The 14,872-nt window shown below is 38.1% G+C and overlaps 4 protein-coding genes and 1 long non-coding RNA gene across 8 annotated transcripts; 3 read left to right on the forward strand and 2 right to left on the reverse strand.

The window, feature by feature from the left end:
- Nucleotides 1-47: 47 nt before the first annotated feature.
- On the forward strand, nt 48-5,806 carry LOC108822909 (uncharacterized). 4 transcript variants are annotated; one of them, XM_056992566.1, is made up of 20 exons: nt 48-322; nt 406-509; nt 701-787; nt 869-944; nt 1,040-1,114; nt 1,235-1,288; nt 1,650-1,709; nt 2,084-2,200; nt 2,343-2,437; nt 2,529-2,728; nt 2,801-2,898; nt 2,969-3,072; nt 3,149-3,317; nt 3,392-3,520; nt 3,868-3,950; nt 4,274-4,415; nt 4,655-4,687; nt 4,836-4,906; nt 5,008-5,402; nt 5,439-5,806. In XM_056992566.1, the coding sequence occupies exons 1-20, from the start codon at nt 284-286 to the stop codon at nt 5,666-5,668; spliced, it is 2,361 nt and encodes a 786-aa protein (XP_056848546.1). In that variant the 5' UTR covers nt 48-283; the 3' UTR covers nt 5,669-5,806. The 4 variants fall into 4 exon arrangements, with proteins under 4 accessions (XP_056848546.1, XP_056848547.1, XP_018451611.1 ...); XM_056992567.1 differs by having other exon boundaries at nt 49-322; nt 5,011-5,402; XM_018596109.2 differs by having other exon boundaries at nt 49-322; nt 5,008-5,806.
- A 1,283-nt stretch (nt 5,807-7,089) lies between these two features.
- On the reverse strand, nt 7,090-8,330 carry LOC108822908 (protein YELLOW LEAF 1, choloroplastic-like). Its single transcript, XM_018596108.2, has 3 exons — nt 7,915-8,330; nt 7,740-7,785; nt 7,090-7,560 (listed from the first exon to the last, which is right to left on the reverse strand). The coding sequence occupies exons 1-3, from the start codon at nt 8,218-8,220 to the stop codon at nt 7,373-7,375; spliced, it is 540 nt and encodes a 179-aa protein (XP_018451610.1). The 5' UTR covers nt 8,221-8,330; the 3' UTR covers nt 7,090-7,372.
- Nucleotides 8,331-8,433: 103 nt separating this feature from the next.
- On the forward strand, nt 8,434-10,443 carry LOC130494382 (DNA-damage-repair/toleration protein DRT111, chloroplastic). The gene is made up of 2 exons (XM_018595971.2): nt 8,434-9,343; nt 9,984-10,443. The coding sequence occupies exons 1-2, from the start codon at nt 8,489-8,491 to the stop codon at nt 10,275-10,277; spliced, it is 1,149 nt and encodes a 382-aa protein (XP_018451473.1). The 5' UTR covers nt 8,434-8,488; the 3' UTR covers nt 10,278-10,443.
- Nucleotides 10,444-10,596: 153 nt separating this feature from the next.
- On the forward strand, nt 10,597-12,872 carry LOC108819612 (F-box protein At1g30790). Its single transcript, XM_018592669.2, has one exon. The coding sequence runs from the start codon at nt 11,281-11,283 to the stop codon at nt 12,481-12,483; it is 1,203 nt and encodes a 400-aa protein (XP_018448171.1). The 5' UTR covers nt 10,597-11,280; the 3' UTR covers nt 12,484-12,872.
- A 267-nt stretch (nt 12,873-13,139) lies between these two features.
- Nucleotides 13,140-14,706, reverse strand: LOC108822806 (uncharacterized). The gene is made up of 2 exons (XR_001944979.2): nt 14,181-14,706; nt 13,140-13,656 (listed from the first exon to the last, which is right to left on the reverse strand). It is a non-coding gene; the product is annotated as an uncharacterized LOC108822806 (long non-coding RNA).
- Between the last annotated feature and the right edge of the window lie 166 nt (nt 14,707-14,872).

Raw genomic sequence — 14,872 nt, forward strand, 5'->3', positions numbered from 1 at the left:
ACGACCACTACTTGGGACGAAAATAGCAAAAAATAAATAAAATTTGCCAAAAAAACAAACAAATGTAATTTTGTGTGTGTCGTCCTTGTTCTATCGCTTAAGCACTTACCCATCCCGCAATTGAAGGTTCTCTTCGTCGCTCACATCCCCATCTCCAGATCGAATTTTTGTGCCTGCCGATTCACAGATTCTTAGGGTTCGAAATCTCCCTTAGGGTTGAGATTTCGAGGATCGGAATCTCTGTGGGAGGAGCAATTCGACGTTTTCTTCATCAGCTGGAAAGATGTTCTGGCGAATGGCCGGATTGTCCACGGCTTCCGCCGTGAGTTCGTCTTGACTGGCTTCTTGCTATTCGTATTCGTATTCTTCTTTTATGTGCTTACGAATTTTCGAGGGGATTTGCAGGTTGAAGCAATTTTGGACAAAGATGGATTCACATTAGAGGAGCTTCTTGACGAGGATGAAATCATTCAAGAATGCAAATCCCTCAATGGTCGTCTCTTAAATTTGTATGCTCTCTCTCTCTCACCAATTTTTATTATCAGTAATGGTTTTAGTTTGTTGAATGTATTAATCTGAAGATGATCTAACTTGTTATGATATCCACCTTGAAAGCTTGGCTAAATATATTCTCTTTCACTGGCAATGCTGCCCTCATTCTCATGACTGTTGGATTTTTTTTTTTTTTTTTAAATCTCAGCTTGAGAGAAAGAGTGCAAGTGGAACAACTGATTAGGTACATAATAGAGGAGCCTCTCGACGATGTGGAGAAGAAGCGAACATTCAAGTAAGTGTTATTGTTGTTGTTTTCTTTTTTGCTGATTGTCTTTTGATGGATTAACAATTTTTTTTTTTTAATGTGTGCCAGGTTTCCTTTCGTCGCCTGTGAGATTTTCACATGTGAGATTGAAATGATACTGAAAACACTAGTCGAGGATGAGGAGGTAGATATTGACTCTATTACATCCTTCTTTATTTATACTTTGTAAATGGTTAAGATTTAGGGTTTGTTACCTCTTGTGATGTCTTCTTTTTGCAGTTGATGTTATTGCTCTTTTCGTTTCTGGAAGCTAAAGAAACCCATAACTCATTGCTTGCCGGCTACTTCAGCAAGGTATTTAGCATTTAACAATTTTTTTTTAATTATCAGTAAACTCATACAGAATTTTCCTACCTATAGGGCTCTATATATATATTTCTTCTACGTGTTCTCTAATACATCTTCTATTACTAGGTTGTCATTTGCCTGCTGGTCCGGAAGACGATCCCTTTCATGCAATTCATTAAAGTAAGTTGGTTTTGTTTCCCGGACTAGGCTATCTCTTTAAGGATGACTTGAACTTAGTTAGCATTAGCATTTTTGTTCTTATCTTTGTTAGATTGTTGAACCATTAGCTAGCTGCTTTCTCGTAAGATTATCTGTGTAACTTGAAATTATGCGGTTTAAATAGTCAGAGATATTGTAAATATATTTGTATTGCTAATTAAGCAATGAAACAACTTTTTCATATTCAACAAAATTCAATCTATATCTGTTGATACAATTTTGATAACTGTTACACTAGTTAACACTGCTTTTAACACCGTTTAAAATCTGGAGTTTATAAATAATTTAGTTATAACTAACCTCGAGTTTCTCGTGCTATCAGGATCATCAAGAAATACTAAAGCAGCTTGTTGATTTGATTGGTATTACATCTATAATGGAGGTTGGTTTTCACTTTTATTTTTATCTTAGGAACTCATGATTTCACCTTTACGTTTATTACACATCTACGTGAAAACATATTGAATAGTTGTAAAATTTTCATGTGTTTCCATCCTTCAAAGTAATTGTGCTTCTGTTTACGACATAGTAGTAGACCTAGTAATGAGGGTGAGAACAATGGTAAATACTGCTAATATTGCTCTCATTTCTGTCATGGTGATTTTGCTATATAAAAATTGTTTATACACCAGTGAATTTTTCAATTATTATTGTTGTAAACAATCAAGGTTGTAATTCTTATAGGAGATAGCCATTTCTTGTAATTTAGATTTCTGTAAGTTCTAGTTTTCTAGACTCTAACTCGCTGGTGCTCAGGTTTTAAAACGTCTGGTCGGTACTGATGAACACCTGTATTCAAACTACTCAAGTGAAATGCAGTGGGTAGAAGATACAGATGTCTTAGAGATGATTGTGGACAAGTTTGGCTCCTCAGTAAGTTTTCATTCAGTAGCTAGATTACTTTTCTTTCAATATGGGATAGTCTTATCGCTTTCCTCCTATATTTAAGATTTGTTCAATCTTCCCAGTCAATGTTATGTACTGATATCTTGGAGACTTGTGTTTTATTTTGCAGGATTCTCCCGAGGTACATGCCAACGCAGCTGAAATTCTTTGTACTGTAGCAAGATACGCACCCCCTGGTCTTGCAACGAAACTTTCCAACCCCAGGTAGAAATTTCTCAGCTTTGGCTATTGTTTTCATATAGTCTTTGATGCTTTTGAAATTTTATAGTTTAATGGTCTGTAAAATTTGATACAGCTGCACTGGAAGGTTGTTAAAACATACTTTAGAAGATTCACGGCCTAAGTCTGTTCTGGTTAATTCATTGTCTGTATGCATATCTTTGCTGGATCCTAAGAGGTTTACATTGGGGACTTATCCTATATATGGTCGTCAACTTACCCACGGAAGCATGGTAACTAACCCCGAGACAGTAGAGGGAATGCTTGGAAGCCTAGGTGAGGAATGCAGTATGTTAATTATTCAATTGGCGGCTAATATGAACATTGTAACATGCGTCTACTGTGCAGGTGATTTAGTCATGCTTTTGAATGTATCATCTACTGAGGGTGTTCTGTTAACAACTTATGGCAAATTGCAACCACCTCTTGGAAAACACAGATTAAAGGTTGTTCACATTTGTATAATTTCTAAATTTTGAACTACAATGAAAATTTGACTTCGTTTCCTTTTTCTAGATTGTAGAATTTATCTCGGTCTTACTCACTGTCAGTAGTGAAGCAGCGGAGAAGGAAATAATTCGACTTGAAGTGGTGAAAAGAGTGTTAGACTTGTTCTTCGAGTAAGTGGGAGATTATATTTTCTCATTTGATGATAAATAGACTGCCATGCTAAATTGAGGTGCAACATCTTCTCAGGTATCCCTACAACAATTTTTTACATCACCATGTGGAGAATGTAATTCTATCATGTCTGGAGAGCAAAAACTCTCAACTCCTCGACCATCTTCTGAATGAATGCAATCTTATTGGGAGGATGCTAGAGGCGGAAAAAGACTCCATATTAACTGCTGCTGATTCTGAGAAGGTGAATATACATAATTGCTAATGTCTGGGGTTGGCATCGTTATCAATTAACTTGGTTTACATGTGATGCCTCAGTTTCAGCCGACAGTCCCTGCAGAAGGTAGAAAGCCACTCAGGATTGGAAGCGTTGGTCATTTGACTCGTATCTCGAACAAACTTCTTCAACTAGCTAATAGTAATGTCGAAATCCAGTCACATTTACAGGTACACCACAATTATGTCTCCTTAACTATATTAGTTATAGTTGCTTGCCACACATTCATGTACATGCAGATATGGAGCGCAAATGGTTAGTTTGTTTGACTTGAAAATATTCAATACAAGTGATTATAATTGCTATTCCTAGTCTTTTGAGATTTCCTTATGAGAGTTATATTTCCGTACATATGCTGTATAATTCTTACCGATGGTCAAAAGAAATCTGCTCAGTGCTTTATCCCTGTTTGATTTCTCCCAAAGATATTTACTTGATAGCTTGTAGGGTACTGGTCTTTAGTATCAAACTTCTCACATCTTGTTCAAGATTCCTTTTTTTTTACGTTTTCTACCAGGAAAATAGCGAATGGGTGGATTGGCAGACAGATGTTTTGTCAAAGCGTAATACATTGGAAAATGTTTACTCTTGGGCTTGCGGGTATGTATTTTTTTCGCTTGGTGGGAATTTTACTAGATTTGAAAAAACCTTATGAATCAGACTTCTGTAATTAAATCTGACAAAAAGCAGAGGTTATACTTAAACAGTATTTTGTTATAGAAGTTTGTCACATCTGTGTAATCTGCATTAGTAGCAATCAAGATATAGGATAAGTTAAATGTGACTAGACAATCCCAGGAGATGGCAATAAGGGCTTGCTTTTAGGAAGTTCCTTAGGGGGATGAGAAATGTTAGATGAGAGGCAGCAGTGACGGTTGTTGTAGTATATTGATAATTCCTTTGACTGATATTCTTCCTAACAGGAGGCCAACTTCACTCCATGATCGTAATAGAGATAGCGATGATGATGATTACCACGATAGAGACTATGATGTGGCAGCCTTAGCAAACAACCTGAGCCAGGCCTTTAGATATGGCGTTTACAGCAATGATGACATGGATGAGGTGATGTTCTCGTGTTTCCTTGTCCTAGCTGCTACTTTATTAAGATAAGATAATAATTTAAGCCCATACTTCATTATAGTTGGGAAGGTTATGTGTTCAATTGTTGAGATACATTTTATTTTTTGTTGTAATCCTGTTATAGTTCCTGAAATATATGCATAAGAAATCTGATGCAAGAGGACTACATGCAATTGAACATTTGATTTTCCATTAACGTATTTTTCATTTATCCACTGCAGACCCAAGGCTCTATGGAACGCGGCGATGATGAGGTATTATTTTTGGTCTTTTCCGTATTATATAAAACTGAGACTTGATTTTCCAGAATATGTTCCTGTTCGTATAAGCAGCAGTCAATATGAAAGCATTAGTGATTATGGTAGAAATGAAAGCCTCTTATGAACTAACTCGATGTTGCAGGATGTCTACTTTGATGACGAATCTGCAGAAGTTGTCATATCTTCTTTGCGCCTTGGAGATGATCAGGAGAGGTAATGTGTTCTCCTGTGGTGAAATTAATCCGTTGATTCTCATCAATATGGTTTGATGCGGCACCTTAACTAACAAAAATGTAACATGGTGTCTTTTGTAGCAGTTCTCTCTTCACAAATTCAAACTGGTTTGCTTTCGATGATGAAAAAGTTGCAAATGAGGCTTCCCCGTCACCCAATGCTGATGAGGATGATGATGATGTCGTCATAGGTGAAGCGGCCGATGACTTCAAGGACAGTGTAGCCTCCCCTTCTTCCCCGCCTGTTGATATGGAAACAGAGGAGGATTCTACATCAAAGAATCCTTCTGAAACCCCGAGTGAACCAGAAGCCGAAAAATCACCAGCTTGGGTCGAATGGAGAGAGACATCCGAGTCCACTGCGCCTTCTTCGAACCCAGAGGAAGCTAGCATGTTACCCAATGGTGAGGTTGAAAACGAGAAAGAGGATAATGTTGATGATACCGATAGAGAAGGTGCAAAGGATTCACCACCAGGTGCATGTGGCGATGAAACAACAGAGAAGTCATCAGACGCAAGTGGCGATGAAACCACAGAGAAGTCATCAGAAGGTGCGAGTGAGACTGAAATAACGGAGAAGTTGAAAGATTCGATTGATGATGGTGCCTTAAAGCAACCTGCTGAATCGGATGAGAACGCTCAAAGCTCAGAACCTGCAATCTCGGAGGAGACGGACAAGAGGCAGGAAGCAGATGAGAAAGAAAGCGAAGAAGCTGTCAAGGAACCAGAGAAGGTAGTTTAAGCTTTACTCAACGTAACTAGTAATACAAATTCTCATGCTGATGCTTTCTATGGTTTATATAGTTTGCTACGATTTTATTATTCTTTCTTTTTCCTTTCGGACATATCAATATAATTAAATCAGAATCCCTTTTATAGATTTGCCCCTGATTTTCCTTGGCATATTACTTTTTGTGCCATCAGATTTGTTTAAAAAAATAAAAATTCATTAAGGATACAAGAGGAAATGAAAAAGAAACCACATAAACAACCAACTAACTCACGTTACATTTTTATTTATGACCTGTATTATCGCATTTGAACCAATTAAACCAGTATTAATGGGATAATAAATATGTCTTCGTGCTCTCATGGACCAAATGATATTAGATTGTTGGGGGGTTTTAATGTTCTCATGTTCTCATCCATTATTAGATTAGATACCAACAAATTGACTTTTCCACACGTAAGGCCAATGCACACAAATGAAAAAGAATCTGCAAATTTATCATTTTATTATGTTTTGTTAATGACATCATAGAACGAAATATATAGGAATTCAAATATATATGCCCATTGGTAAAAATTTTTGATAAAGAGAAAGAACTAAAACAATGATGTTCGTTCTTAATATATGTCATGTAAATTGATGCGTAAAACATTTAACCCTAAAGCTTACCACTCGAATACCAAAAACTAATATACCCACTTAAAAAAGTATATATATATATGCCCACTTAGTGTATATCATATAATATCATTTTACAACCAATAAATCCCTATCATTAGAATCAAACTCTTAAATAAAACGCAAAATCACCCCATTCAAAATTCAAAATAAAAAATCATCAAATCCAAAATTTTGTTAAACTCGAATAATATTTTATTTTTGTCAAGAACTCGAATAATATTATTTTCTGTTTCAAAAATAGTGTTTTAAACAATAACGAGGTATATGCCAAGTAATATTCGTTATTCACCAGTTATTAATTAGTAACAAAACCTTATACATCATACCGAAATTTCCTCCCAACAAACCAGAATTTCTTTAATTTTTTTGTAACTATTATCTAACCACTAAGTTAGAATAACCTATGTTATATAATGATATATAAATTAAATTTATTTAACTTCTTAAAAAAATACAGAAAATGTTATATATTTACAAAAAAAAATACAAACCCACAAACCCACATTATATATGCGGGTCAAGATATAGAATGAAAAAAATGATTACAAAGATACGAGCATGTGATTACAAAGAACCGAGCGTATACCGGATCAACTTTTAAATTGATATTATTTTATAAAATAGATTTTGACTAAAATTTATACACAAATATAATTACAAAGAAAAACAAAAATATGAACATTATTATTTTTTTCTAAAAAAAACAAAAAATATACCCGCCCTTCGAAAGGGCGGGTCAAAATCTAGTTGTCGACTTATTACTTAGCTTATCATTTTTTTCAGTTAAAAAAGTTTTTATACCTCATCTACACTCGTCAAGTAATAGTGTTCTAAAGCTGTCCGCAAATGTGATTCACGTTGTTCTTTCATGTGAGTATCGCAACCTCGTTCCAAAGTTTAAAGATTCATAACAATACTGATGAAAGATAAAAGATGTGCCCTATTGCTACTCTATTATCTCTGCTGGTTCTATTATCTGTCACTTGGTCTTGAGATTTGTCTTGTCGTGCATCATATGTTTAATCCCCTCTCCCTTTAGTGGTTGTTGTTGTTGTCGTGTTCGCCCTCCAAATCTTTCAAGTGTGCCATGAACATAAGAAACCCGAAAAGGAAGAATCCACCAAAGAAGCTCTCTCCCCCACCTCCTCCGCCACCACCACCGCCATCATTCCGAGGTGGGAATCCTCTTCCACCGTCATCAAGCTTTGGGGATTTCTCTATTCCTAATTGTTCAAAGCAAAAATAAGAACCATATATATGTAGTCGTAAGCCAACAATATATAACTTTCTGATTCTTAGCTAGATTCATAAAACAGATCATATATTCCTTGTAAAACTTTCTTGTTTGTTAGAAACATATATAAAACAAGGTTGCTCCACATTGGGAAGCATCAATGGGTACCATGCGTAGGTATTCGTGTAATGGTTGGTGATTCCCGCGTAAGAGTCTGCAGAAGAAGAAGAATTAAATAAGCATAAGTAAAACAAAAAGCTAGCTTTTTTCAGAGACATATAAAGCTTAAAAAGGATATCTTCGTGAGGAGACTAGCGAGTGAGACACGAATAGAGAAACCTACCAGAGCAGCGTTACATGCAAAGCGAGATGTTTTTTTGCTCTTAGAGTCGAAACCAAATCCTTTCCCTCCTGTTCCAACTGCCTTGAGAGAAGGATATATAATCTGGTTTTTGGATTGCATAGAAACTCTTGTAGGGTTGTAGTAACAACGCCGCCCACGAAATTGTCCTACCACATAAGAAGAAGCGTATATCCCAAAGCAGAGAGAGAGACCATAAGCTGGAAGATGATTAAAGCGCGGAGGAGGGAGGAACACCGATGATGGTGGTGCACCAATACGCAAAGATGGATGATTCATCACAGCCATATCTGCGGATAAAACAAGAAGAGACTTTCCTAGGGTTTATGTATTGACTCGCACAAATCAATTGAAAGCGGTTACTTATAACGCAAGATATTTGTAAAAATTACTAGTGTCTTGTGGGAAAAGAAAGATGAGACAGACGGCGACACACGTGGAAAATAATATTCTGTTTTTATTTAAGAAAAAAAAAACAGAAGATTGGGAAAATTAAATTTAAAACCCTAATTTGAGCAGCAGATCCCTCTTTTCAATTTGAAAGCAACCGTGAAACATGCTAGGTGGATTGTACGGAGATCTCCCTCCGCCGTCAGATGATGACAAACCCACCGGAAACTCCTCTTCCTCCTCCGTCTGGTCAAGCAGCACCAAGATGGCGCCGCCTACGCTTCGCAAACCACCCGCTTTTGCTCCGACGCAGACCATCATCAGACCTCAGAGCAAGCCCAAGCCTCAGTACAAGCCTCCTCCTCCTCCTCCTCCTCCTACACAATCGATTATCACTCCGGCGCCGCCGTCGCAACCGGCGTTGGTCGGCGTGACATCATCGGTGATCGAAGAGTACGATCCGGCGAGACCGAACGACTACGAGGAGTACCGGCGCGAGAAGAAGAAGAAAGCCATGGAAGCGGAGATGAAGCGGGAGCTCGACAAGAGACGGCGCGAGGAGGAGGAGAGGGAAGAGATGGAGAAGAAGAAGGAGAGGGAAAGAGAAAGAGAGCGTTTCGATCATCACCAGACTCCGCTGAACATCTCCGGCGAGGAGGCGTGGAAGAGACGCGCCGCCATGAGCGGTGGGAAGCGTGGAAGATCCTCTTCTCCTCCGCCGCATGCGGGGAACGGCGTCGACGACGGGTTTAGCATGGGGACGTCGGAGACGAGCGGGTTGGGAGTCGGGGCGGGGGGGCAGATGACGGCGGCGGAGAGGATGATGGCGAAGATGGGGTGGAAACAAGGGCAGGGGCTTGGGAAATCTGAGCAAGGGATCACGACGCCGTTGATGGCGAAGAAGACTGATCGGAGAGCTGGTGTCATTGTCAATGCTAGCGAGAAGAAGGTTGTCGCTGCCGTCGTCAAGGGTGTGAATATCAGTGGTGAACCAACCAGGGTCTTGCTTCTTAGAAACATGGTATGCGTTTGAAACACCACTTCTTTTGATTGTAACTTCATACTCTTGGCAGCATATCATGTTAGATCAATTGCATTTTCTTGAATGTGAGTGCACTTGGGAATGCTGTTGACGAGGATGTCTGTGTGAAAAATGGGTGTTTTGATCCTTGTAAGCTATATGTCAGAGATGAACAAGCTTTGGCATTTTAACAAGATGAAGCTTCTTTGTGGTAGCTCCTAGTTTACTTATGTTAATGTTTAGCCTTGAGAACATATTGTCGATTTGCAGTATCTTTCCCCTGAATAGTCAACTAGGAGGCATTTGTGACCATACTTTTTTTTTGGTTTTGTGGTCTTTTAGCCCTTGTTGATCCTTCAAGCTTGTGAGTTGGCATGTGTTCGAAGGAAATTCTATCGGTTTTAGATAAGTGTAACAGAAACGTTTCTTGTATCTAGTATGGTCATAGAATTTTCGGTATGTCAATACATCTTTACATCGATTGGGCTTGAACGTTGGCATCATCACTCTTGTGATTCTCTGATTGTTTGTTCACCATAAACCAAGTACTTTGTTACCTTACGGGCTGAGAGTTTTATCTTTTCTTTTACTCTTAATGTATTTGGGCTCAATTGACACATCACACCTATATTCAATCAAGGTTGGACCAGGAGAAGTAGATGATGAGCTAGAAGAGGAGGTGGGATCGGAGTGTGGCAAATACGGAACAGTCACTCGTGTACTGATATTCGAGATCACTCAACCAAACTTCCCTACACACGAAGCAGTCAGAATCTTTGTTCAGTTTTCAAGGCCTGAGGAAACAACTAAAGCCCTTGTGGACCTTGATGGGCGATTCTTTGGAGGAAGGACGGTACGTGCAACGTTTTACGATGAATCCAAATTCAGTAAGAACGAGTTGGCTCCAGTACCAGGTGAAATCCCTGGCTATTAGACGAAGGATGAAATGCTTTTTTTTTTCTATAGAGATGAGGTTTAATAATATTATTTGTAAAGTACTACTTGGAAGCTGTTGGGATCTACCTGTTTAGTGTTTTGTTCAATGTATTATTACGCTAGTTCTACAACTCTACATGGTATTTAATCTCCTTTTCATTTTATTTCTTCTGAATTCTGAGTGTTCTGAAAGACGAAATACAAAATGTTTTACATCTTACAAGGTTACAGTCAACCCTGTGATGGTTAGTTTATGCGTGGTCGACCAATGAATTACAAACGGTTAACATCAACTCAATTTTCCAATTGGCTACCATTTAATTGAATAGAAAAATAAATAAAATAATAATAAAAATTCAATAGAACAAAGGAATTTTCAGAATTATAAGAATTTATTTATGTTCAATTCATTCTTCATCCAAATTTGATGAGGATTTTTTCCTTCATACTCGTCATCCAAAACTGCCTTGCCATTCAAGATCAAACTCGTCTGTCACTGGGTACTTGTCAGGGAAATCCTGGAAGATTAGATAAGCTCTCTGTATCTTAGAAGCATTAAAAATCTTCTCTACACTACATAGAAATGGATATATGTTCATATCAAACTACTGCCAGGTTGAACCAAGCGCTTGCGAGTTGGGTGAGTGTGTGTGGTCTTCATCAAACTGTTGCATCACTCTAAGCAGTTTTTCAGCATATATAATCTGATCTGTGCATCTTTCTGAATATATCTGGACATTTAAAGCATACCTAAAACATATAAAATATAATGTTTTGTGTTAATCAAAGAAGATAAAGATTAAAAACTTTGTTAGGAAACCCGTCTTTTAAGCTCGTTATTTTGGTGGTTACAAATTTATATTATTTATTTTTATTTTTTTTGTTGGTTACAATTTATATAACCCGAAAACCCTAGAAAACCCTATATTACCAACCATACCTTGTGATCTCGTGTCTATTAAACTAGAAAGCAAGTCGAGATATCTGTTAGGGCATCAGTCATGAAACGCAAGCAAATAGATCATATCCCTCTTGATCTACTTGTCGAGATTCTCATCAGATTACCAGCAAAGTCTCTTATCAAGTTCAAAACCGTTTCCAAGATATGGTTGTCCATTATCCTGAGCCGTGTATTCATCGATTCCTTCGTATCCATCTCCTCGACACGGTCGCGTTTTTTAGTAGCTTTCAACAACGGTGTCTTCGCCAAGCGTGGGGAGAAACGTTTGTTCTTCTTCTCCTCTTCACAGGAGGGACCTGAATCTGCTAATCACTACATGACACTGCGTAACCTCGATGTTTCTACTCTCATTGGGTCTTGTGCTTCCGTCCATGGCTTTATGGGTTGTCAAATTTCACCTAGGTACATGATCTGTAATCCTAGCACCAGACAAGTCATCCTCTTACCCACCTTACCCATCTCACCCGAACGTCATCCCTCTCCCGATATTAGAGGCACATGCTTGGGTTATGATCCTGTCTCTGATCAATTCAAAGCTTTGTCCCTCATTTCTTCTCGCCTACGTAATCATGACCATGTAGAGCACCTTGTGTTAACTCTAAAAGGTGACAAAAGAAAATATTCATGGAGGCAGATCCAAGGTAACTACTACAGCATACCACCTTATTCACCTGTAACTATGAGAGTATGCATCAGAGGGAAAGTGTATTATGGTGCTTGGACTCCTAAATTTGGTATGGAACCAGTGATTGTTTGTTTTGATGTTAGATCTGAGAAGCTAACTTTTATCAAAGCACCTAGCAGAGATGTCCTTTTCTGGCAGTCTGATTCCCTTTTACTGGAATACAAAGGGAAGCTAGCCTCCATTGTTAGATACCCTTTTGATATTTTCGATAGTTTTGATTTGTGGATACTAGAGGATGTTGAAAAACATGAATGGTCAAAGCAGACATGCGCGTTTCCGCTCTCGTGGTGGGATTCTGTTTCGTCTTTAAAAATGTCCTTTCCTGGGACCAACAAGGCTGGTGAGCTCATTTTAGCACCAAGATACTTGGACCACCAAGTTGGACCCTACTACATTTTCTATTACAATGTAGAAACAAATAACATCAGAAGAGTTAGGCTCCAAGGAATTGCTGATGATGAAGAGTTTAGGCACTCTTATGGATTTGGAAAAACAATTCGTGAATCTCATGCTGTCTACATTACACCGGAACATGTCGAAAATCTAAGAGTTTTGTAATGTTCCTTTTTAGTATTATTCAAGGATATCCTCTGTTATAAAGTTAGTTTTTTTCTTTTTATTAATTGCACCCGTCTACAAAATATATATATAAATTGTGCGTCTGACACCAAGGATGAGGTTGTGTTTTTTAGACTCACACGAAGTGTTTACCATTGATCAGATAAAGGATGCTCTATGTTGCTACCAGCTTTCTGACCATCTATTATCATTTTGTGATCCTAGAGTTGATAGAAGGTTCGTTGTGATTTCAGTTGCACCAAAGAGAAGCTCTGATGTTGCTATAGGTGCATATAATGCAAGTCTTCGCATTACCACCGAGCGGAGGCTGAAGACTTGGAGTGAGCTTTCTATCTCTGTTCGGAATATGTGCCCTATAATAAATAAATGTCAGAAATGAGTTTAAACTGTATTTCTCATTACTTGTAATCAAATCTAAGGGTAAGAAAGTGTCATAGCTTTGAACTTTTGACTTAGTTTATTGATGGCTAATATTACTAAGAGCATGTTTATTCCTAAACTCCTTAAAGGGTATCTTAATTATTTTTTAATAGTTTTTAAAGTGTAAAAGTGAATTAAGAGACAAACTTAGAAAGAGATTTGAACATTTAGGTGATTTATTGCAAGTTTCTTGATTATGAGTTCTTAAAAAAAAATTTATAAAACACATAAGCTTAAACATGAACAAGACAACAAAGAGTTAATAAAATTTCCAGATCAACAATCATTCGAGAGTATGTGTAACTATGATCATGACAAGAATGAAGGAAAGGCACAAGAAGCTTAAGTGATGCTAACATCATATGTTCTGGTCTGCATGATACTATCGTCCGCAGGATACTATCTCCCTCACTGTCTTCTCTCTCTCGGTGAAGAAGCTCTTGAGCTCTTGAGCAGCACCCAGTATGTGAAGAAGCTCTTGAGCTCCACCCAACTTTACAACCTTCATCCTCATCTCATCTTTAATAAGACCAAAAACAAAAATGATTACAACCGCTGATTTTGAACTATAGAGATTCACATACCCATATACGGGAAGAACTGGTATCGTAGCTGTCCCAGCGAAGAAAAGCTTCAGCATCCAGCCTAACCACCATCTTCAACGTAACTGAAATGAGAAAGAGACTGCTGCTGCATACCATCACCAGGCAGGTCTTACCTTCCCAAGACCACCTGATGTCAACAACAAAACCAAAACATCAAACTCAAAACCACTTTTTGTCTCCTTGATAAAGAGCTATTATGGATCTCAATTAAGAATCAAACCATAAAGTCAAAAACTTGCATAAACAACAAGACTCTCCAGTAAATTTGAAAACTAGAGTGAAATGCAAGTAGAACACTCTTCGAGTATCTTGCATCAAAAAAAACATCCAACTTTTCACAGATCACGGCTGAAACCATCACAAAGAGAGAACACTCATCAAATACAAAAGAGTAACTTCATAAATCAAAGACAGGACCTTTCTTCAACAAGAGAGAAAAGGGTCAACCAATCCCACGAGAGATTAGTATATAACAAGTAAACAGAGCCACAAAAAGATCGAAGCTTTCAACCAGATATGAGTAAACAAGTACACACTTTCAACGAGCATCGAAACACAGAGATCAAAGCTTTAATCTCAACACAAAGTTTATACAAACCATAGCAAACAGATTCGATCACAGCATAAGAAGAGGGTTCCAAAAAAACTTACTCGACGAGGTCACCGAGTTGACGCAATAGTCCAACGAGACCAGCTATGGCGACGCCTTCGAGGAGAGCTTGGACTGGAGAAGGTCGTTGGAAGAGAGAACAGGGGAGAGGATGAGTTTGTACTGTTCGATCTTCTGACGCTGTAGACGATTCTCTAGTCGCGAAGATTGGTCTGAGCTAAGCCCTAGAGCCTTCTTTGCAGCTTGTCTGATCATCATTGTCGATTTCGATTCACAAAACAGCTGCTTCAATTAGACTCAGTTTCTGCCATGATTGTGAAGAGAGAGAGAAACCAGAGCACAAAAGAAGGAGAAAGTGATCGGTTTTTTTTCCGTTTCATAAAACACAAACACGTGTCCTCAAGAGACAGTTTGTTCGGTCGCCTCCTCAAGAGATAGTTTGTTCCGTCTCCTCCAACTTTCCTCCCTTTTTAATATTTTTTAATTACAATTACCTCAAGAGACTGTATTGATATATCGCGATAATTGTGCTCTAAGAGAATAAACAGCTTTCTACATAATGTGGGCTTCCCAAGAAATTTCTAGTATCACTCACCAAGACTAAAAAAGCATCTGTGGAAGTGTTTTCTTTTCCCTTGCTCTTAGTCACCTATTCAGAATAAGGGGCAATTTGCTGGATATTCATAGGAAGCCCATAAATGAAGAATATAGCCATGTTACAGTAATATTTCTT

This window comes from Raphanus sativus, chromosome 8 (genome assembly GCF_000801105.2).
Source record: "Raphanus sativus cultivar WK10039 chromosome 8, ASM80110v3, whole genome shotgun sequence".
NCBI classification, from domain to species: Eukaryota; Viridiplantae; Streptophyta; class Magnoliopsida; order Brassicales; family Brassicaceae; genus Raphanus; species Raphanus sativus.

Coding starts and splice junctions, on each gene's coding strand:
- LOC108822908 (XM_018596108.2), bottom strand. CDS start 8,220: ATGGCTGTGATGAATCATCCATCTTTGCGTATTGGTGCACCACCATCA. Junction 7,786..7,914: donor TTGCATGTAACGCTGCTCTG/GTAGGTTTCTCT, acceptor CTTCTTCTGCAG/ACTCTTACGCGGGAATCACC. Junction 7,561..7,739: donor TACACGAATACCTACGCATG/GTACCCATTGAT, acceptor TTGAACAATTAG/GAATAGAGAAATCCCCAAAG.
- LOC108822909 (XM_018596109.2), top strand. CDS start 284: ATGTTCTGGCGAATGGCCGGATTGTCCACGGCTTCCGCC. Junction 1,115..1,234: donor TTGCCGGCTACTTCAGCAAG/GTATTTAGCATT, acceptor TTCTATTACTAG/GTTGTCATTTGCCTGCTGGT. Junction 1,289..1,649: donor CTTTCATGCAATTCATTAAA/GTAAGTTGGTTT, acceptor TCGTGCTATCAG/GATCATCAAGAAATACTAAA.
- LOC130494382 (XM_018595971.2), top strand. CDS start 8,489: ATGCTAGGTGGATTGTACGGAGATCTCCCTCCGCCGTCAGATGATGAC. Junction 9,344..9,983: donor TCTTGCTTCTTAGAAACATG/GTATGCGTTTGA, acceptor TATTCAATCAAG/GTTGGACCAGGAGAAGTAGA.
- LOC108819612 (XM_018592669.2), top strand. CDS start 11,281: ATGAAACGCAAGCAAATAGATCATATCCCTCTTGATCTACTTGTCGAG.